Genomic DNA, 22,901 nt, shown 5'->3' with positions numbered 1-22,901 from the left:
AGCACATTTTTCAGTTAGGGCAGACAGAGGGTACATCCCCATCCACATACGTATACTATGCACTAAAAGTATGCACTTCAGATGGGATATTTGCAGATGGACTAATATATAGAACAATTGCCAGTTCTTGGGATGTAACAAGAGATTTGTGTCTGAAAAGCATTTTTGGCAAAACTAACCCTTTTTCTGAACTAACAAGCTGAATTATGTTTTTATTTGGAATACATTTTATTATTTTTTACATTACAGCCCATTTTTCTAGGCATATTCACTCCAGGTAGCCTGAGTTACAGTTGGATGGCACTTATGCAATGCAGTTTTCAAATGGTGCCAGGCCAGTTGGATTAGGATCAAGGCTTTGGCTGCGTCAATGCAACATTCATCTAATTGTTTATGAGCCACTGCGGTGTTAATTTGGCCTGGTGTTTTGGATCATGAACTTTCTGCGAAGCATGAGGGTGCACATCACAGAGAAACACTGACTGATCGTTGCATCATTCTGCAAGAGACATTATTAGGATCTGAATGCTTTTGAAAGGGCATTGTGTTTATATGCTATGTGATATTGCAGTATGGCATATAGGTTTACAAAATCAATCACAAATACAAAAATTGAAGATGATAAAAAGAAAAATCCCGTTTCAAATGTTCTTATAATGTCAGCGGTTTTCAGTTAATCTTTCTGCAGTTTACATCAATATGCCAGTAGGTGGCAACAAGTATCTGCAATTATGAATGAGTCATTGAATCATTCAATCAAACATTTTGTTCAAAGGCACTGATTCATTCAGGTGCAGTCGCATTTACCGTTGCTTTCTGAAATTTTGTGGGTAAAAGAGGTGTAGGTGACAAATTTCCCCACGTAGATTTAACTCATGTTCAGTTTGGTCACGTCAATCCGCTGCGCTGATCAACAGAAAGCTGCTTGGTTTGAAAGTGAATTTTGAGTGAGCTGTGCTTCATACATCATTATGCTATTGTCAATGTAGACATTGAAATATGGCTGAAATTGTGCATATTTTCTCAGGCACAAACCTAAATTTTGGTATTAGTTTAGCAACTAGGATCTACAAGGAAAGATACTCAAAATTAACTTCTTGTTTATTGAACTATATTGCATAAAATAATTACGTTCTATACAGGGTGTGAATAATGCATACTATATTTTTTTAGTGTCATGATATTTCAGCAACAATGAAAATCAAACTCGCTATCCTAAAACTCGCAATATTTTAAAACTTGCAATCAAACTAGTGTCACTGTTTTACTCTTGTGTTTAGATTTGGAAAGTCTGATTCATTCTAGTAATCTGTTTTTTTTTATTGTCAATGAAAGTCCCATTGGAAATTTATATCGAAGTACTGTAAAGTTAAATGCTGCGGTTTATTTTCATTTCAGTTTTGAGAAGCTTCACTGTTGTTGAACTATGAGCATTCAACACTGATTAAGCTTTTTTATGTTTTTGAATATAATAATAGGTCAAGACTTCAGCATCATGTCAGAAATCCATCTACAAACGGCTCAAGCTAATGTCTGGAGACACCATTCATCAGTGAATGGGAATTACAAACCACATAAGCATTTCTGTAAAGGTAAACCACAATTTAATTCATGTTATTAATAAATAAAAAAACATCCAGTCCAATCATGACTAGTGTCAAGAGAATATTGATAAGGGGCCTGACCTCAGTGTGGATAAAAGATGAAGAATGCAGTTATGCTACATCATGGAAAGTTGGCAGACATCAACCCAGCAAACCGCTATACAGTGAAAACTTCTGAGAGAAACTCGGAGTTTGAATGCTTCCAGCAATCACTGTCAGCAGTCAAAAGCAGCAAACATGATGAATATGAATCAACATCAAGAAAATCAAAACCATATTCCATAACGTAAAGGCCAATATGTAACTTTAAACCCCAGGCTAAATCACATCAAGAGGGCTTTTGATAATGAATACATTTTGTTTGTGAACATACTAGTCATGGGCTTGACCACATTCCTGCATGGTTAAATCAGGAAGATCAACCCAGAGATGTTCAACAGACGTCCTGGTAGGATTGGTCCTAGAGGAGACAGTGTGGGTGTTGCTCTGTTGATACGGTTGACCATGACATGGGCTGTGTTGTCCGCTCAGCGGGGTGCTCTTTACACTGCCGATGGTGTGGTTTTCTGGAAGGGTTGTATTGCGGAGAAGTGCTGGGAACGTTTTCCTCACAGGTGTTATGTCTAGGCCTCTTCCTGAGCTCCTCAGTGGAGTGATATTTGATATATGTGGTTAAAAAGCACTTGTGAGCTTGTGTAGTCAAATGGGAGGCTTGATTCTTATTATACTACAGTTTGATCGTCTTTGAATCATCTGTGAAAGGAACCGAGCTGAAAACAAGTAGCAATAACAACTCAAGAAGTTGGTTGACCATTTGCCGCAGTTGTTGTGTAGCAAGGGTTTTCAAAATGTGGGCTTGGGGATCCGAAAAAAATTGAGAGAATTTTCTATTTATTTTATTATTACTATTATTATTTACAAAATGTATTTTTAGGGTTGTTCAATTTAAATATTCATTTAATATATTAATAATTATTATTTTATATAATAACTTATTTTAAAACATACCAAATTTGATACTGCTGTAATACATTTTCCTTTAGTGAGTTTAATTTTATTCTAATAACAGCCCTGTTTATTTTTTTATTTTTTAGTAAGGCATAAAATCCAAATTTGCAAGCAGTGTATTGCTGATGAAGCTGATTTGGAACAGTATTTATTGCAAAAACCGTGATGTGAATGAGTTCAAATAAATGTTTTACATAGTTTAGAAAAAACATTGTTTATACATATGTTTTTTCACTTATAGTGGGTAGAATATTTTTACATAGTGGGTAATATTTTAATCATTTGCTTTGGCTTCAGTACAATGAGAATTGATTTTACAATGAAAAAAATGTGTTTTTATAAAAACACTCTTTATAATTTCTCACAATAGGTCTTTACATGAAAATACACTACTGTTGGGTTCAGAATTTATTATATTCAGCAAGGATGCGTTAAACTGATGAAAAATGACAGTAAAGACATTTATAATGTTACAAACATTTATTAAAAAAATAAAAAAATGCTGCTCTTTTTAATTTTCCATTCATCAAAGAATCCTGAAAACCGTATGACAATTTCCACAAAAATATTAATCACTGACAAAAATAATAAATAGTTTTTGAGCAGCAAATCATCATATAAGAATGATTTTAGAAGGATCATGTGACACTGAAAAATGAGAGTAATGATGCGGAAAATTTCAGCTTTGCCATTACAGGAATGAATTATATATTTTTTACATATATTAAAATTGTGATTTTAATTTTTGTAATATTTTACAATATTACTGTTTTTACTTTTTTGTTCAAGTAGCTGCCTTTCTATATTAAGAAAGGGGTCCTCACCAAGAGATCTAAGGGTCTTTGGCTTCAAAACCTTTGGCAGCCTCTCATCTATAGAGCTTTATTTATAGTGAACCCAGAACAGTAACCCATAAAGAAGGTTATTCCATTAACAATGTGAACAAGATGATCTTTTTCAGATCTTTAACATGAGCAAGCTTTGAGCAGCCATCCAAGTGATGAACTAAGAACTTCGACCATGCTAACTGGCTATAGATAAGATTTCCTCTTCTCTTCCCCATTCCACTCACAACCTTTTTGTTTTCATTTACACAGAGCAGTCGAGCAGAACTGGAACAAGGCCCTTTTGTGCTAAGAAACTTCTTTAACATCCATTATTAAACAGCACAGAGAGGGTTATGGGTCTCGATCTTCTCAGAGGAGACCACCAAGACATGCAAGACCGCATGTTTGATCAAAAAAAGAGAAGCTTCCAGAGAAATCCATACTGCGTGTATGTGGCACAAGGTTACGAGATTAGAGAAACGCTGGTAGGTTTAAGAGTTTAATGAGTACACGGATTCACCTTGACATGGATCAAATAATCCATATTTTTCAGCCTGGTGTTGTCAATACTGGCTTCGCTCTGTTCATATTAGCTTTGTTAAGCTGTTCTACAATGATAAAAATTGACAGATGCTTAAGCTGAAATCAAATTAAGTAAATAAGTTAATCTTGGGCCTTATATTCCAATTATTGTAGCTTGGTTCCAAAATCAGCGAATTTGACTGACCAACTCAAACCCATTGGGGAAATATTTCACCCTCACATGAAATTACAGGTTGCGTAGAAATGATTCGATTTCACTTGGGAAAAATACAGTACAACAGTAGATTTTTTTAGCCTGTTTTATCACCTGTCAGGTAAAACTCATAAGTCTGAGCTCTTAGAATATTAGCTCATCTCTTCTCAACTCAAGATTGTGCGGCTCACTCCATATCACAAATATGTGGAACAAAGTTTAAAACAACAACAAACCTCTAAATGCAAGTAAACCTTAAGCTAATGGACTCATCTGCTCAATGCATTAAAAATAAAAGTATTCTAAGACTATTATGATTATTGGCCTGATCAGAGTATCATCAGGTTCTTGGAATGGCTAACAGAATACTATCAGTCTGTTAGCCTTACAAGGAGCATGCTTGCTCTTGGCAAAATATCAGCCGAGCTCTTTTACAAGAGAAGCTGGATTGATTTTGGAGTCATGATGCCAAACGTCTGGTGTAGGTTGCCCACTTATGCCTCTGAAGCGCTGCATTCTCCCCTGTCTCGGCTGCCAATGCTTTAACCAAAGGCTGAAATTAGCGACAGATGCAAAATCAGCCTCGTGTCAGATTAGAATCACTACAACTGGTTTCAGAAGTGAGCTGCCGCTTTGCCATGTAATTTGAAGGTAAAACAACGATCAGTCAGACTGGCAGCCCAAGCCATATTTAACCAGTCTGTATGCTTAGAAATCCAATTGAATAACCTTCATTTACATCTCTTCCTTCTAGTTAATTCATAGCATCAAATAAACATGAATGAACATAATAAGGAATGTTGTTTTAACCACGGAAAGACGTCAGTACACTCTCCTGACTGCTTTGTCGGACAAAAATGGCGGATTCGACGGATGGCGGAATATGATTGGTCAGATCGCTTGTCAATCAAACTCCCTGCGAAGAGTCAATTGAATTTGAAGTCGGCATGAAAAGGAAGTTGCGATAGTCTTGTAAAGTATAATTGAGTAAAATGCTTCTCGAACAAGGACAAAATGTAGAGGGGGGACTTGATTTTGTCAGTGGGGAATTAATTGGATCATTGGATGGTTGAGGTTTACTATTGCTGTGATGTCATGTGATTGACAGCTTGTGCCGCCCTCACGCTAGTAAACGTCATCTGAGGAGACGAAATGTCACTGCAAAAGGGGAAGTTATTTTGATTAAAGATTACGAGGGCACATGAATAATAAAAAAAACGATCTGCACAGATAAATCATTTATAATAAATACCACAATATTCCATAAAAAAAACAATAATTGTCCATTTTGATTTCATGGGAACTTGTGTACATAGGCCTAAATAGTGCAGTTAGACATCTCAGATTGGATTGACTTGGATTCACAGAAATTTGCACGTGTAAACATAGTAAATATAGTAACTTTAACAAAGAATGTCAAAGAATTATCAAGACTATAACACAACCAACACCATGTGAACAAACGATTGCATGGACCTGCTGAGAGCCGCTAATTGCAGTTCAGCACTCGAGCCAAAGTTTTCCAGGCTCCATTAACTTTGCTTTACTGGCTTAAGCTCCAATTACAGCCGCAGCTTTTGTTAACTTCGTCCTCGATGCCTGAACACCAAAAGCTTGCGTGCATAAATTAACTGTATGCAAATATATCGGCCACGTCCCATTCATTCAGAACGCTACTGGTGCCAGTGTTGCTCGGGGAAACAAGTGAGTGGAGTACCCAAAACTCATGTTCTTCATGAAGATGGAGTGCCTTCAAGACATGACTTTAAACCCCTTTCAAAAGCCACCGCTGTTTAGACAATAGCATGGTTCTTTGGTTTGGTTCTGCATGGTTACACTCACATAATGTGATGTGTAAGTGATTTCACACATACTCGTAGAGCTCAAAGCCTCTGTCCAGGCAACCGTATACGTCATCCTCATTAAAGCGTACAATATATTTGGCCTTGGTTCAGTCGTATGATCTATCATGCTGTAAGATGGAAACATGGAGGATGCCAAGTGATTGGTGCTTGCTAGGGCACCATTACTGTTGATCATGATTAGGGTCTTAAAGTCTTAAACTTAAAGTCTTAGGGCCCTATTTTAATGATCTAAGCGCATGGTCTTTAGCGCAGGCCGCAAGTGCAGTTAAAGCGTGTCCGAACCCACTTTTGCTAGTTCAACGACGAGATAAATGCGGCGCATGATCTAAAAGGGTTGTGCCTATTCTCTCAATGAGTAGTGGGTGTGTTTTGGGCGTAACGTGAAATAAACCAATCAGAGTCTCATTTCCCATTCCCTTTAAAAGCCAGTTGCTCTCACGCCATGGCGGATTCGCTATTTACATGGCGAAATTTGCAAGCGGAAAGACTGAACGCTTCTCCAGAAAGGGGAATGGATCTGCTCGTGCACGAGGTTAAAGCGCACGCCTATAGGCACATATTACTTAAGCGCTCTTTAAATAACAAAAAAAAATATTGCGCCTTTAGACCAGGTTTTTGTTGGTCAATGGCGCAGTCTATTTCTGTTGCCTCAAAATAGCAACGCGCCAACAATGCGCCTGAACACACCTCGTTTTCACACCAGCACGCCCCTTGGCGCACAAATGAAACAACAAATTTAAACAACTAGCGCAGGATGTGAAATTGATAACTGCGTCTGGCTGAAACTAGTAAAAAAACACTTGCGTCGCGCCTGGCGCCTATGTATGACAGGGCCCATAAACTTAAAATCGGCATGAAACGGAAGTTGCGATAATCTTTTACTGTCTATTGTAATGTATATGAGTGAAAGAAAAAATGTGGGCTGGATTTGATTTTGTACATTAGGAGTTGATTGGATGGCTGTGGTTTGCTATTGATCGATCTCATGGGATTGACGGGTTGCCCCGCCCTCACGCCAATAAACGCATCATCAGAGAAGAGAAGTGATGTCACTGCAAGAGGGAGGGGAAGTTATTTTGATTAAAGATATTAAAGGGCATATCAAGTGAAAAATAATAATAATTATGTGCACAGATAAATCATTTATAATAAATACGGCAATATTCCATTTTAAAAATGTAAAAATGAATAATAATAATTCTAAATTCCGTTTTGTATTTCATGGTGGCTTAGTATTACACTGTAAGAAACGACCGTGATTTAGGGTGATCAGGTGAACGCAGGAAGCAGGTTGGGATGCGCTCAATGGGTAAAGACCACACAGACTGCAGGGTAACATGCGACAGAGTCGTCAGACAGTCTGTCCTCTTGACATTACCCACATTCCTCTGGCCTCTAGAATGCACACATACACAAATACACAAGCACTCTCATTCAATAAGCATTTATAAATACTGGAACAGGGGAAGAAGACCTGTATACATTGCACTGCACACTGACAGCACTGTTAGCAACTGACTGCATCAATTAGCAAATGGGCTGCCATTTTGCCCTTAACTCCTTCAACACATCTGTCCTCTGGGGTAACCAGTCAGAGAAGAGCTGTTTCTGCCACACTATTTCCATATACAATGGTTCTCTTGTACATGCATGGTACAAGAAAAATAGGACTAGTTATATGGTTGCGAACCAATTTGCATACAGTGCATAAAATAGACATAAAGTTGTCGATGAGAACAGCTCCCATTTGTGGGATACTTTTGCAAGTGTTGGCATCTAAATTCAGTTTCTTAAAATGTATTTAATAATAATGGTTATAGTAAAACTTTATTTACTTTATAAAAAACTATATTTATATATCGCCTATAAAGCAAGCGTTTAATAATATAAAAACATAACTTAAAAACATGTATTAGGCAGGCCATATCAAAGTAATAAAAAGTCAAACAAAAGTGTTCCTGAAAATAGGTTATACAATAGTTTATTTTTGTAACATTATATTATATTATATTGTATTGTATTATTGTTATTTTTTATTATTATGTTTATCATTAGGAAATAAAAATAATATATATATATATATGTATATAGGACTGCAGTTAAGAATTAGCCAGCAGGCTAACACTGGCACATGTACAGAAATGTTGATTAATGTGTGTTGTACTTAAATAAATTAAAAATAAAATAATAATGTATAACATATAATAATTTTAGTAGTAGTACTCTTTATTTTTTTTTTGTCTCATTTTTTGTGCCCAAGATTTTTGCAGCATCAACAACAAAATACAAAATGATATCACAATACATCACTAACATAAAAGAACCACAAAAAAACAGGCATTTGTTGGACATCCATTGTACCGGCTATGTCAAGTGAACCATCACAAACTCTTCTTCTTTGGACAATGGATTGTGGACATTAGTAATCATAATTGATGCACTGATCTACACTTCATAATCACGTGGGTTTATATTTACAACCTGCTGTGATTTGGGATGTTTTAATTCTTGCATGCTATAGGATGGATAGTAACTAAATAGGCATAGTGAAATTAAAGGCTGTGATTGTCATCATCATGCTATTTATAAAAATGAATACTTAAGCTTCCCGAATTAAACTGTTGAGGTCAACCGAGAGCGAATCATGTAATACAAAAAGCCCGCAAAGAAAAGAAGTGCTTCCTGTTTAAATACGATCAGAAGTGATTGGGCTTTCATTCACATTTATTTGTAATACATTTTACAGTTCTGTCAGATTCCACAACAGATAGCATAATATTAGCACTGAGTTCAGATGGGGTAACTCTCTTGGCAGCATTGAAGTTTATCAGCAGTCTCAGATCCTCCGTATCTCTCTGCGTCAGGTCGGGCTCAGTTACGGTGCTGTATTTCTCTGGCACCACACAGGGTTTCCCACAGGAGCTGTAACTTTACACGTTAACCTACCCATCATACTAATGGCTGCTTTGCCCCAATTAGCACATGGGCACATCTTCACCTGTCACCGTTCCCCCTGGGCCCCCCCGTGACCTTTCACCTTAACGCGAGGCACCCCTTTCTTATACATAAACATGCACACACAGTGGGTGTGTTTAAAACCACTATCCTCTATAGTGCACTATATAGGGTATCGGCCATTTTTTAGTGGTGTCCGAATTCTGAGTGAACGACATCATTCCCTACATTCGTTCATTTCACAATCCTCTCTGAATTCGAGTGTACATTCGATGTACACTTGCTGAAGCACTATTTCCCACAATCCAGTGCGTAGAGGACTGAGCGCGCATGAAAGTGCTTGAGCGAGCAAGTTTAAACCAGAGATAACTTTCTTATTTCTGCTTTAACATTTATTTCATGCTATAGTTTTAGTCGTCGTCCCCCCCCCCTTTTTATTTATTAATCATTACTTGAATAAAACATATTAAAATATTGAGACTCGTTAAACTATATAGATGATAATTTGGTGGATGATTTAAAAATTATCTGATAATCATCTGTAGGTGCGTATTCATTCGAATGTAATCATAACGGTCTCAACGAACACGTCATCTGTGAGCGAGAGAGTTTCTAACAATTTCAATCGATAAAACTACAAAGCTGGCACGGAGGTATATATAATTACAAAATAAAGTCATTTTGATTGTTATTGTTGTTAATATTATTTTATAAAGTAAGTAACGTAAGATAAAAGGAGTTTTATCACTACGTGTGACGAAGCCTTTTCTGCGACAGCTCCAGCTCTCCGACGCACCGTGTAAACGTAAATTCACTCACTTCATTTCGTTCACTCCTTGGAGATATAGTGCACTCAAATGCCATACACTATATAGGGATTAGTGAATGAGTGAACGAGTGAGCGGTTTCGGACACAGCTAATGTTGCATGCTGATGTACTTAAAACAGTGACAATGGAAAGGCTGGGGTGAATCCCTAAAAAGTCATATTTCAACCCATAACCTTACCCCCTAATAATAAAAAAGAAATTATTTTGAATTATTTTCATGTCAGTTAAGGACATTTTAAACTATGTAGTTTAAAATGAATCGTATTTTGTTGTACGGTCATATCGCATGTAACAATGCAGAATCGAAATCGTTAAAAGCCAAAGAAAAGTAAATATGCTGTATGTTTGGAGGTGAACACAGATATGAAGGCTAAGAAGTCTCATTTTGAAAGTGAAATTCACATTTGAGCACAGGAAGGACCTGTCGACTCCATTACGCCAATGTTTCCTTCGTTTTTCTTTTGAACCGACCTCTTTCCTTTTACAATTTAGAGTTTTGGCCACTCGGCTGGAAAAGCTGTAAGAATCTTCAAACCATAGACCATATTTGGCTTTAAACCTTCTCTCCAAAGCCATAGGCATGCACGGTTTGAGCAAACAGATAGCATGAAAGGTTTAGAGGAAGTCTTGGAGGATGAAACATGGAACAACGCTCGAATACATTAGCACGAATCAATAGGGCAGAACATGCATGTCAACGCCTACATTATGACGGGCTGTTCTCAGTATTGATGGACATGGATTGATCATGGTATCTCCGTGCAAACAGCGTAAACCAGTGGGATTTAGCAAGGTTAGAAAGGTGAGCGACAGACCTTCAGGCAGAGATGGGGGCGAGAAAGAGGACAGAGATTGTCTGCCTTGAGCACTGCGGTCCAAGCTCTAACTCGATCAGTACAGTTACCCTAGACATAGCCTGCAGATAAACACATTTGTTGGCCTTAATATGCCTCCGCTGACAGCCTCGACAAACCATGTTTTGTACAGAATGGAATTCCCCCAAACATTTTGCACTGTGCTTGTGTGTGTTTGTGTTCATTGCCTAATACTTTACATGTGTTCAATGTTCATTACTGTTGTCCTTAGCCAAAAAAAAATCAGTGTTACGACTACAAAGAACTATTCGCACTATTCAGATCTCAACTTAAAAAAGACTGACACTCCATATAGTTTAGCGGACCTAACTTTAACTCTAACCTAACTACGACCTCTTAACCTCACACTCAACATAGAGGCAAATTGCAAGCAATGATCTTTCACCCAGCATTGATATATAGTGCTGTTTGATAAGGCAAGCATCAGTGTTACTATTTCTCATACTTGGTGATAGGTATTTTTCAAAACCCCACCTATAATGATAACTATATTAGCATCCACACCAGCGGACGATATCGTTCTGTTTATTTTAAGTGTCGTCTGCCGCTTTAAATGCTCGCTTTCGTTACACTTAGTTTTTTTCTGCTTGAGTGTTTTGTTTTGGTTGTATGTATTTTTTGTGTTTGTTTTGTTTTTGTTTCTGCTTTGAGGTGTTTTGTTTTATTTTTGTTGCGTATATAGTTTTTTTCTGGTTTTGTTTGTTTTGTTTTATATTATTCAACTAAGCAATCCTCTAGAAAAAAAATGCAAAACACTACTAGAAACCACCCAGCAACATCCTAACAACTATACAGAAATCCATCGCAAGCACCTAAGCAATGAGCTTACAACTACTGAGAACAAAGCTCATATTTTCTTCAGAAAATGTAAAACAATTTTTTTTTTTTTTTTTATATATCAGGTCAGTGGTCTCAAAAACCCATTACAGTCAAACTAAAGTATAAACTTTCCGTCTTTTGAATGGATTGATCATCATCACTGGGCTTCAGCCACAGTTCTGAAGTGATTTATGCCTAAGACGTTACTTTATAGAAGATGAATGTGATGTTGGCTCAAGTCATCTCAGAGTGATATCTGGGGTAGAAAATTCAGAGAATGTTTTACCCTGGCCATGACTGGGTTTGAGCAAATGTTAGTCTTGATTTTCTGCTTTAAATGGGCTATTGTTAAGATAAAAATCAGACCTTCATAGATGAGGCCTTTTTCAACGTTCCAGAGTGTGTATTTTCATAAATGACTTAACGGTCTCAAATTATGGCATTGTTGCTATAGTATATGGCACACATACACTCTTAAATGGTGTGTTGTGGCCTGCTAGAGGATAAAAGAGTTGTAATACTGCATAATTGCAGTACGACTAAAGCAATCAGAGGACAAAAATGTGGTGCGTGTTTTTGTGGGAAGAGAAAATTAATGCATGCACGCAAACTGGCATAAATTTGTCATAGATGACGGCTTGTTGCAACATAAAAACACCCAGCTATGTCTCCCATACAGCTGCTTTCTCCATCTCCTATTTTTCATCAACAAGGCTTATGAGATGAAATGCATTAGTTGCCTCAGTCGATACTCTGTTAAATATCAGTTTATAAATAACAAAGAACAGATCTGTCAGCTGATGTAAACAGAGTTTGACGCATAGTAAAACAATGTGAAGGTCAGATTAGTCCTGTTGTGTGTGTGTGAGACGTGAAAAAGCTGCATTAAAGGGCAAACATTTATGTTGATCTCATGATTGGAAAGAAAACTTTATGAAGGATTCCTAAAATGCCTTGCATTTCTGAAGGTTAACCAAAAACCACAACAAACAACCCAGACGTGGACAAATCAACATGGGTATCGATTAAATCATGCATGAGCTCCTTTATTTGCGAAGGGTGTTGCCTTGTGTTACCTGGCTCAAGTTCACACATGTGGCTTAAAGCATATTTTGGACAGGGTGGATTCAGGTTAGAACTGATAAACAGTTCTCAGTTATCCTTGCAAAGTTATCCTTACAAAGGGGCCGAGCCAAGTTAACACCCTATTGTTTGTGATTGTGGCCTAATTGAAGTAAATGCATTATTACCCAAGCTGACTTCATGACATTGGCAAATGAGCAAATGTCTGGCTGAATCCTCCCAAACAGTAATGCACCAAAAATGTAAATGTGTGAATCTCTTGCTGAGAACATGTCTTGGTCATAAAATAATTTTTGGTCATTGTGACATTATTTTCATTATTAAGCAATTTGTTACCCCTAAATTATCATAAAAAATATATATAAAATATATATACAGGTACTCACACACACACACATTATTACATGACGAGAAACAAATCTGTTGGATAATTTTCTGATTACTCAGGGGAGATTTATCATCATACATAATCCCTTACTTATTGTTGTTGTTTAATACAGATGTTTATTATTATTCATCGGGACCACATGGTTCAGCTTTATGGTTTATTATTGAGTTTCAAATGCCAGGCTATTGCATTGGATGAACAGATTATTAGGCAGAGTTAGGAAGAATTTCATAGACAGCAACTTTCCTCTCGACACGACACAAGCGCTTGACATTTCGCCTTATGCCAATATACCCTCAGAATCAAGTTTCATAAGAGCTCTCGCCGGACTGACCGGCGCACAATCAAACACTCTGACCCACGCTTTATCAAGCAGGTTTATTTTCTCACAGGGTGTTAGTTTGCTACGAAATCACATAACTAACCCTTTGCCAATTCTAAAAAAAAAAAACTTTACAGAACGCACTATAGGAATGCAATGGAGATTTTCACAGTTTTAAGTCAAATGTGTTCATAAATTATGACTTTTAAAAGCATTTTGATCTTTAGCATTTCTTAAAGGGATAGTTCACTTTAAAATTAAAATTCTGTCATCATTTACTCACCCTCAAGTTGTTTCAAACCTGTATTAATTTATTTCTTCTGCTGAACACAAAGAAAGATATTTTGAAGAATGTCAGTAACCAAACAGTAGTCTGTACCCATTGACTTCCATAGTAGGAAAAAAAAATACTATGGAAGTCAATGGGTACAGACTACTGTTTGGTTACTGACATTCTTCAAAATATCTTTCTTTGTGTTCAGCAGAAGAAATAAATTAATACAGGTTTGAAACAACTTGAGGGTGAGTAAATGATGACAGAATTTTAATTTTAAAGTGAACTATCCCTTTAATTGTTCAATTAGCATCCAAAAGCTGCATTCTGCTATTTATTGCTTCCTTCATTAGGGAAAAAATTCCATCTTCCATTCCAATTCCATATTGAATTTGTATTTGTATTTTACTATCTCCACCCCACCACCCCCCCCCCCCCACCCCCCCGCTTCTCTAGTCATGGAAGCTGAGAGACACCCAAAACTCCCAGCTCTCTCCATAAAGATGCTTTCAGACGTGACTTTACTGGAGCACCTCAAACACCCCAGAACATCTGGAGTGCTCCTAGTGCGCTCCAGCTGAGATATTCAGACCCTGTTCTGTGTTAATATTGAGATTTTTTTAACCTATACATCTGTCTTCTTCCTGAAACTCTCAGAATGATGAAAATGATCCAAAAGGTCTAAGGGACTAAAGGGATGTCTAAATCATGTAGATGACAAACCGGGACCTCATAAATTGTTTTTGTTGATAGATTCCCAGGCTATACATTACATTGCTCTTTTACCATGAAACACTCTCCAAAACACAAACACTTCTGATTTTTCAGATATGACACCTATCGAAATAGCACATTGCGAAATCTTTTCTCAAAACTAAATTATTTGCAGAGGTCTCTGGATGACTTCTTTTTAGACATTACTAAAATCCACACCTGCAAAAGACTAGTCTGGCTCGATAATTGTTAAACTAATCTGGCTCGAAAACCCATATTTGGACACTTTAATTTGCAGAACAAGGACTTTCATCTGACTTTCAGATGTCCCTATTAGTATCAAACAGAGCGTGTTATGTGGCATTCTTCAGAAAGACACAAAACCGTTCCAGAATGTTTTGAGTCTGAGCGGAGTTTTTCCATGGCACAATCCACTCTGACACTACTTATGTCGCCATTACCAAAGCTTCCCACTGTTTCTTTTCAGCATATAAGACATAGACGGATGACTACACTATAGGGAATGTGCTGGACAGACAATGAGAAAGAATGGAATGACAAATTAGGCCAAAAACATGAATTGAAAGGAATGAGAACGCTGGAAAGCATGTAAAAACAGTTTGAAATGTTAAGAACAAGAAACAAATGTCCACCACTGACAAAACCAGACAATGAAAAATACTGTGGAACAAATCAAGAACTAGACTCTCATGTCTGAGTCAGTGACATGATGCTCAATATTTCCTCCAAATCTATTTTTTAAAATGCAATTCACACCAAAAATGTAAATACACAGTTTCATTGATGAAAATGTTTCCAGTTTCTGAATTAAAAGTAACTTTAATTAGTCAAATATGTACATGGTATAACCTAAGGGATATAAAAATAAAATAAAAAGTTAAATCCTTGGGAAAATAACTGAGGACATTTTTTTTCTTTAAAAAAAAATAAGCTTGAAAGTAAATACACTTAATTTTTTTAATTGTCAGGCCAAATGGGGTAACTTTTTAAGTTTTTTTTGTGTGTGTGTGGGGGGGGGGGGGGGTAAATTGCAAACACTTGTGTCTATTTATGAGGTATTTTACTACTTTCTGCGTAATGGTTACACCACTTGACTTTTACTAAAGCTTTTTTTGTGGGAAATGCTGTAAATGTTTTTCCAACAAAAAAATACTAGTTGGTTGCGCCAACAAATGTTAGTTACGCCAACAAAAGAAAATCACCTTTTTTTACCACCTGTTTGCAGTTTTTTTTGCAAGCCAAGTTTCCTACACCATGACCGTATAGATGCCCTATGCACTGACACACCACCCATGTCCTCCTCACTCAGCTATATTAAATGTTTGCTACAGCAGATAAGAAAGGAAAGATCACCCTTGACATCTGATATGAGACCAGCTCAGCCATTTCCATTACAACGATCAAAGTCATGAAAACATAACTCTTGATTTTGCACTCAGAGAGAATGTTTCAAGCACATAATACAACAACAACAAAAACCTGTATTAAATGTTTCTGTGATGTTTAGCACATCAACTCAACAAACAGGTTATCATTACAGCCCATTAAACCATCTGCTGTATAGGGACCACATCACGTTTGGACTGTGCAAGTCTTGTGTTAAAGCTCATGACAGCGGCACTAGGATGTAATGAGGAACAAATGGAGCCCTCAATCTGGTTTAAAGCACTCTGATGAGAATGCTTTTATCAAGGGAAGTGACCTCACTTAAAAAGGACATGATGTCATTACATAAGAATGTAATATGCCACCATGCTATGCCTTCATAACATCAGGAAGCATTCTTGTAATTAACGTAACCCCATCTAAACGGAAATGCCTTGATTAGAGAATGACATTGACCATTCTTACCTTGAAATGACAGGAGGACTCGTGGCTGTGGCGGAGAAAGACCATAGATGCAGGTGATACAGAGGACGAGGGGAAGGAACAACTGCACGCTCGTCCCCAAAGACCAAACCCGGAGCGCTCCTGACCTCCCCATGACTGCTGAGGAGACACCCGGACCAGCCCACCTGCAAAGACAAGGTGAAGGAACTGTAAAGGACAAAAGAGTATTGCTGAGATTTCAAAGACTTCAAAATTCTTCTTTTTGTAAACTATAAACATGACCATTTCAATATAAATACCAGCTTCACATTTATCTTTTCAAGTTTTGCCCTACAGACTTCCATTGTAAATGCATCACTGTTCATGCAGTTTTACAACATATAGGACAATTCTTAGTAATCTGTGGTAATTAACACCTTTCTACAGATTTTGATAATGCTCAACTTGTATTTGAACCCACAGCATTCCTTTAAAAGTTCAACATTTGTGACGTCAGCCACGTTCTGGGTGAGGAAATGTCTTTGATATAGTGTTACATCAACAGTGTTTCAAAAGCAGCCAGTTAAAATACATATTTTAACAGTTATATCATAACAGTTATCCTTGAAAGCTTTTTCCTTAAAGGAATCCTGTACGTCTTCTAGTTAATTAGTCTGAGAAAGTGCCATGACATTAATCCACTTAGCCAATGCCATATAAAATATGGCTCCTGTCCAACATGAGTCATTATTTTACCTTTACACAAGGACGTCTTGTACAATGTAATAGGAATGATTGTAGTATACCTCAAAGAAATGTATGCTTTTTTTTTTACTTCTAGTTTTAACAAAAGAATGAATGGACACTCCCCTGTGTTTCTCTCGTCTCTATTCTATTACGGGACAACAGAAGTTCAATAATACATGGAGAGAAGTTTTGATTTCCGGTGGAAGAACTCTTGCTGCATGCTCCAGGGAGAACAGACAGCTTTCTCTGTCCAGGACACTCTTGGAAAATAAGAATGCATGCCGTTCATAATAATATATTAATAATATGTTTGTTTTGTAGCAGAGAGAGTGCAGAAGGACAAAGAACAGAGTAAGAATAGCACAGTCTCTCTGCTCATGTCTTATACATGAATCATGTGAAAGATTGATAGGACATCTACAGTGCATGTCTGACTCAGTGAGGTATGAGCACACTGCGCAGGGTGTGTTCACAGTCAACAGAAGTGCATGAATACCAGAAAACACCATGCAGGGTGATGTTTAAATTATTTTGTATGGAGTCATCCGCTTTATGGATGATCTCTGTTGTATCTCATTGGTTTTTCAGCATCTCGGTTTTTTGGAGGCCGTGTCTGGTTAAAGTTCAAGTGTTATAGTCAGCTTTTAAGTCAATAATTTTAAGAGAATGTTTCCCTTTTTTAAAGGGAGTTTTTAATATGGGCCCTCAATTAAAAAATATGTAATTTCTCTAGTGAAAAAAGTAGTGTAATGAACAGTGATAAACTCTTCCTGGCCTTAAAGCTACTTTTGTTTGAGGGTGAGCCAAAGTAGCCAGCAGGCGGGCATTATGCAAATGTATTACATGGTGATGTAGCCATGTCTCATATATGTGACCCTGGACCACAAAACCAGTCACATGGGACAATTTTTTGAAATTGAGATTTTTACATCACGAATAAGCTGAATAAATAAGCTTTCCATTGATGTATGGTTTGCAAGGGCAATATAAAACAGGACAAATAGGATAAAATATTTGGCCAAGATGCAACTATTTGAAAATCTGGAATCTGAGGGTGCAAAAAAATTAAACATTGAGAAAAGTTGTCCATTTATGTTCGCGACTGTGCCGCATTCACTCACAAAAATAAATGTTTTATATACAGTATATCTTCATGGAACATGATCTTTACTTAATATCCTAATGATTTTTGGCATAAAAGAAAAATCGATAATTTTGACCCATACAATGTTTGTTTGTCTCAAATAGAATGGCATAATATATAATAATGACAATACTACGAGGCATAAAGGCAGGCGTTTTCTGTTGGAGAGATTCAAATATTTGGCATGGACTTTGTGCTTTGTAACTTTGAAGATTGTTACCATGCACAAACAGCTATATTACACTTGAAAGGAAAGGTAAAATCAAAAAAGCATAATAGGTCCCCCTTCAACCTGTATGACTTTAGTTATTTGCTGGTAACTCTATCGCCCCCTTACTGACATTTGTTACCGCCGCACTACTGAAAGAATAAAAACGGCCAAGCCCAAAATGGGTAAACACTAAGATTTTAACTGTCTTAGCCACAAACTATTGGTCAGAAACTTATCTAAATTTAAGCAAATACACTACTAAGTAATTTCTGTCTCAAAGAAAGTTTTTTGGCAGAATATGGAAAGTTGTGAGGAGTGATGAAACACGAGTTGTGTGGTGATGCTCTAGAGCGGTGTCTTCGAAAATCTGCTGAGAAATGTAATAATAAATGCATCTCTAACACAGTTAGAAGCGTGGAGGAAGAGGTGTCATTGTGCGGGGAGTCTATTTATCTGCTGGCATGTGTGAGCTACTTCACTGTGAAAAGTCAATTCATGCATTGGAGTACAGGAGAATATTGCAGAATGGCTTGCTTGTTGCTTCCCACAAGACAATGCTCCTGCCCAAATCGCAAAGACAACCAAGTAGTGAGAACAAGTCCCATCAGGCTCATGGTTTGGCCTATAGTTCAGAATCCAGATTTGAACCCTATAGTGAATATTTGGACTCCTATTAAACTCAAACGAACTGGGAGACATTTTACTGTTTGAACTGAGTGGAACAACACTGACTCTTCTTCCTGTAAAAAGCTGCCTGCAATTTGGGGAAGGCTATTCTCTGCTAAGTTACTTCATCTATAGTATTTGTGCAATTCTTGCTAATTTCCTCACCGTGATTTGTGATTAAAATGATTAAGACCATTAAAAGACTACTAAATATTTTCCCATTTTTGGCTTAGCCCAGGACCGCATGAGTTTGTAAGCTTGTGCAGAGCATGTTTATAAGTGAGAGTGTTTGCGATGGGGATGTTTTTTTTTTTTTTTTGTATGAGTTAGTGCATATTTACAAGTGTGCGTATGTGTATGTGCGTATGTTTGCTTGAGCATATGATAAACTGCAGAAGGCTGAAATGTCTTTGGCAGTGAGTATTGGAGAGAAGCTCTTAAACTGGGTGGAGGCTACTGCTCTCTGGACAGTAATGGCTTTCTACTGCTGGTCAGGGCCTGCCAGACATACATACAGCTGCTAAAGTCATCACCGGACCATCATAGATCCGTCACTGGCCTGACAATGAACATGAGCTGATGTTCAAGCTTCTATGATCACAACCCTTAAATGAGACATGATCCCTCATTATATATGTACCTAATGAACAGGTTCCGTCAAGGACTTGATATTAATTGAGCAAAGATTTATACGGCTTTTCAGTAAATTTCAACAATGCGGAATGCTACTTTAAAGGTACACTGTGTAGGAATTTCTCCCATCTAGCGGTGAAATTGTATTTTGCATTCAAACGAATAGTGCTATCTAGCGTCTTAATTTTTTTAATGCGTGTTGCAACTACGGTAGCCGTTTCTTACTAAGAAGCTATGACAACATGTCTTCCAATAGCACTTCATCGAGTTTTCTTTTGGGTGATGAGGTTCGTTATTTCAAACAAACTGCAACTTGACACACAACAAAAAACAAAATATTTTCTGAACAAAAACGCGTTGTGGAAACGCATTGAGGTAGGCCAGTGCTTTTTATCCATCTCTGCTATTATAGTTTTTCAAAATGGTGGAACGACACGGAAGCCTCCTTGGACTTACCCGTCCCATGTAAATAAATATAAGAAATTCTTTGCTTACGGGGATAAGTCAGATCATTGGCAGAGGTAATTTTACACCAATAATGACATATTTATGAATAAAGACATTGATTTTAGCTAATAAAATACTTAAAAAACTACACAGTGTACCTTTAATGTCTCACTATGCATTACTCCGCATGAGTCCTCAGTCTCTTTCTCTTTTCATAACAAGTTAGAATAGCTACTTGCCACCATCTGGTGACTTAAACCCATTAACTACCAACTGTAGTAAAAATGGCATTGGAGCACTAAAGGACTTACTTTAATGGTGAGCATAAAACATTTGATAGATGTCTAGAATTTGAGTCTCCAGTTAAAGCAAGAGGATGAAAACATTACTTGGGAAAACAAATCGGTATCACAGAAGGCTGGATGAGTAAGATATCATATTGTATCCAAATATTGAATTGAGAACTAGATCGTTGAGAAATGAACTTAATTGCATATTAATAAAAATAACATTTTAATTTAATAAGAAAGTTAATCACTTTATTTATTGTTGGTTGTCGCCTGTTACGTTGCAGCTGGTTTGGTCAACAACAAAAAAAATTGGCCTTCACTGTATCATAGGACAGTGTGTGAGCATCAAACTTTAAGATAGCGCCTCTCTCATTTCTGGAGAAAATGTGAAGTCTATGACATCTGGCAGACTATTTGCTGAATTGTTTCAAACTATTTCACTGACACCTCCAGATTCCTAATGAGTTCTGTCATGAGGTGATTTCTGACTGGCTTTTAACCACAACACTAAAGCTGGATCGCAGTGTCATCTGAGAAACTCAAACGTCTGTCAAAGCTGTCATAATGCGCATTTATGCCGCTTCAGCTGAGAGCAGAGCAGCCTGGAAACGTATTACGAGCGGTTTATCTTCAAGCTTATCGTCTTGTGTTTGTCATGGCTATCTGCGTAATGAGTTTTCCATCTTTCTCCTTATGAAAGTGTCAGTCAAAACCAATTATTCGCTCACTAGAAATATGACAGCCAACTTCAACTAAGAACTGGCTCATCTAATATAGGTTAAACAGCTGGAAGGAAATTAAGTTGTCTTTTAAAACAATAATATAGAAAAGGCATAGTATGAATGTTATGTTACTAGATTTTAGTGGTACTCGCCTGTAAATGCTATGATGCTAAGGTGGTGTTGGTGGTTGATGTAAGGTGCTATGTGGTTTCTAGGGGTTTGTTATATTCAGGTCTCTATACTGTATACACTGTAAAAAGTGATTACTTCATTTTAAGGCAATGGGTTTCCTCAATTTTTTTAAATAACCCAACTAAAATCACTTTTTACAGTGTATATGGCTTGGGTCCCCTCCTTTAAATTAATTAAATGAGAATTTGTTCACCCATCAGGTGAAATTTGTCCACACGCTTAAGGTTCACATTTACCTCATTCACATTTTCACAGAAATCCAGTCATTTCAAAAGAATCTACGCAATCTGAAATTTCATGTGAGAGCGAATAATTTCCCATCGCAGATGTTGACCAATTCGCTGTGTTGACCAACAGAAAGCTGATTGGTTTGAAAGTGACTTCAATGTGAGCTTCTATCACTACACTATTGACAATAGACCTTTTTTACCCAAAATGTGATTTTGCCACTACTCGTATTTTCCGGACTATAAGTCGCTCTGGAGTATAAGTCGCATAAGGCAAAAAAATGCGTAATGAAGAGGAAAAAAACATATATAAGTCGCACTGGACTATAAGTCGCATTTATTTAGAAATTTATTTCACAAAATCCAAGACCAAGAACAGACATTTAATCTGGAAAGGCAAGTTATTCAACTACACAACAGCACACAGAACAACAGGCTGAATAGGTGTCCGGTACGTTAACGTAACACATTAACAGTTATTCAGCTACACAATAGCATAAAGAAACTAGAATATACATCTCATTCTCGCCCTCTCGCGGCTGTAGACGGTAATGTTTTCTCTTGGTTCATCACAGTCAGTATGAATTAATTTTGATATATAAGTCGCACCTGACTATAAGTCGCAGGACCAGTCAAACAATGAAAAAAAGTGTGACTTATAGTCCGGAAAATACGGTACATGTACATATCACAAGCCGTACTGGACAATAATGTGCCAAAGTTTAATACCTTAAGGTTAGAGGTTCAAATCTTTCATGAAATAGAAAACATCAATCCAAATATTATGTTTTACACAAGTGTTTCCCTAATTTGATGCAGAGAAAATGTATTCTGGAAGCCTGTTGTGTACAATTTTTGTGTTTTTTTTCTGAGAGATGCCCATACCACACCCTGTCATTCACCAGCTCACACACGCAATTCCAACCATGCACACACTACCACAATGTGACAACTACAAATCCCCATTCAATATTGCATTTTATATTGGACCAAATCTCAGATACTATCTTTAGGGCACACTTATAAAATAATAACATCACTGTCTTAGTCTCAAACTCCCCAGACTCATTCACACTCTCTGCTGTCCTGTCTGTGAGACACACAGCACACATTCCCCAACGTCTCTACCAATATAAAAATGTTTTTGCTCAAGACGCACAAAATAATACATATCAACTGAGGAATGAAAGAGTGTTCTTCACAATACTTAATAATCAAGAAAATGACTAAACATGAAATTCGATTTTGTTAAAAAATAAATGTATCAAATATGGTTGAAAGCTAAAATTGCAGCTTTTGAAACAAGTAAAATTGTCTTACAATCAAGCAATATATATATATATATATATATATATATGTATATTATTATTTTAATTTTAATTTTTTTAAAGCCAATGGGAGGAAACCATACTAGCAAAGTACATTTCAGTTAATATCATTAACATATTAATGAATCTTAAAACTAGACAGATAGTATGCTATTTAAACTTTTT

General features: G+C 36.9%; 2 protein-coding genes across 3 annotated transcripts in view; one reads left to right on the top strand and one right to left on the bottom strand.

Annotated features, from left to right (window-relative positions):
• sema3c (sema domain, immunoglobulin domain (Ig), short basic domain, secreted, (semaphorin) 3C) overlaps nucleotides 1–16,304 on the bottom strand; it is a gene marked incomplete at its 5' end in the record, with an annotated part of 47,521 nt that extends 31,217 nt beyond the window's left edge. Inside the window, one exon of the mRNA XM_079622229.1 lies at nucleotides 16,172–16,304. Coding sequence (XP_079478355.1) covers nucleotides 16,172–16,304 — 133 coding nt within the window. The remainder of the gene's footprint in view (nucleotides 1–16,171) is intronic.
• Nucleotides 16,213–22,901, top strand: part of kdm7aa (lysine (K)-specific demethylase 7Aa) — a 59,561-nt gene continuing 52,872 nt past the window's right edge. Inside the window, exons 1-2 of one of the 2 annotated variants that reach the window (XM_079622226.1) lie at nucleotides 16,213–16,348; nucleotides 16,613–16,657. The gene's annotated coding sequence lies outside the window, so the exon portion shown is untranslated. The remainder of the gene's footprint in view (nucleotides 16,349–16,612; nucleotides 16,658–22,901) is intronic. The other variant, XM_079622225.1, reaches the window with a different exon arrangement.

The sequence above is a fragment of the Phoxinus phoxinus genome (assembly GCF_949152265.1).
Source record: "Phoxinus phoxinus genome assembly, chromosome: 9".
Taxonomy (NCBI): Eukaryota; Metazoa; Chordata; class Actinopteri; order Cypriniformes; family Leuciscidae; genus Phoxinus; species Phoxinus phoxinus.
Note: the sequence above shows the minus strand (reverse complement) of the source record. Positions and strands in the feature narration are given on the sequence as shown.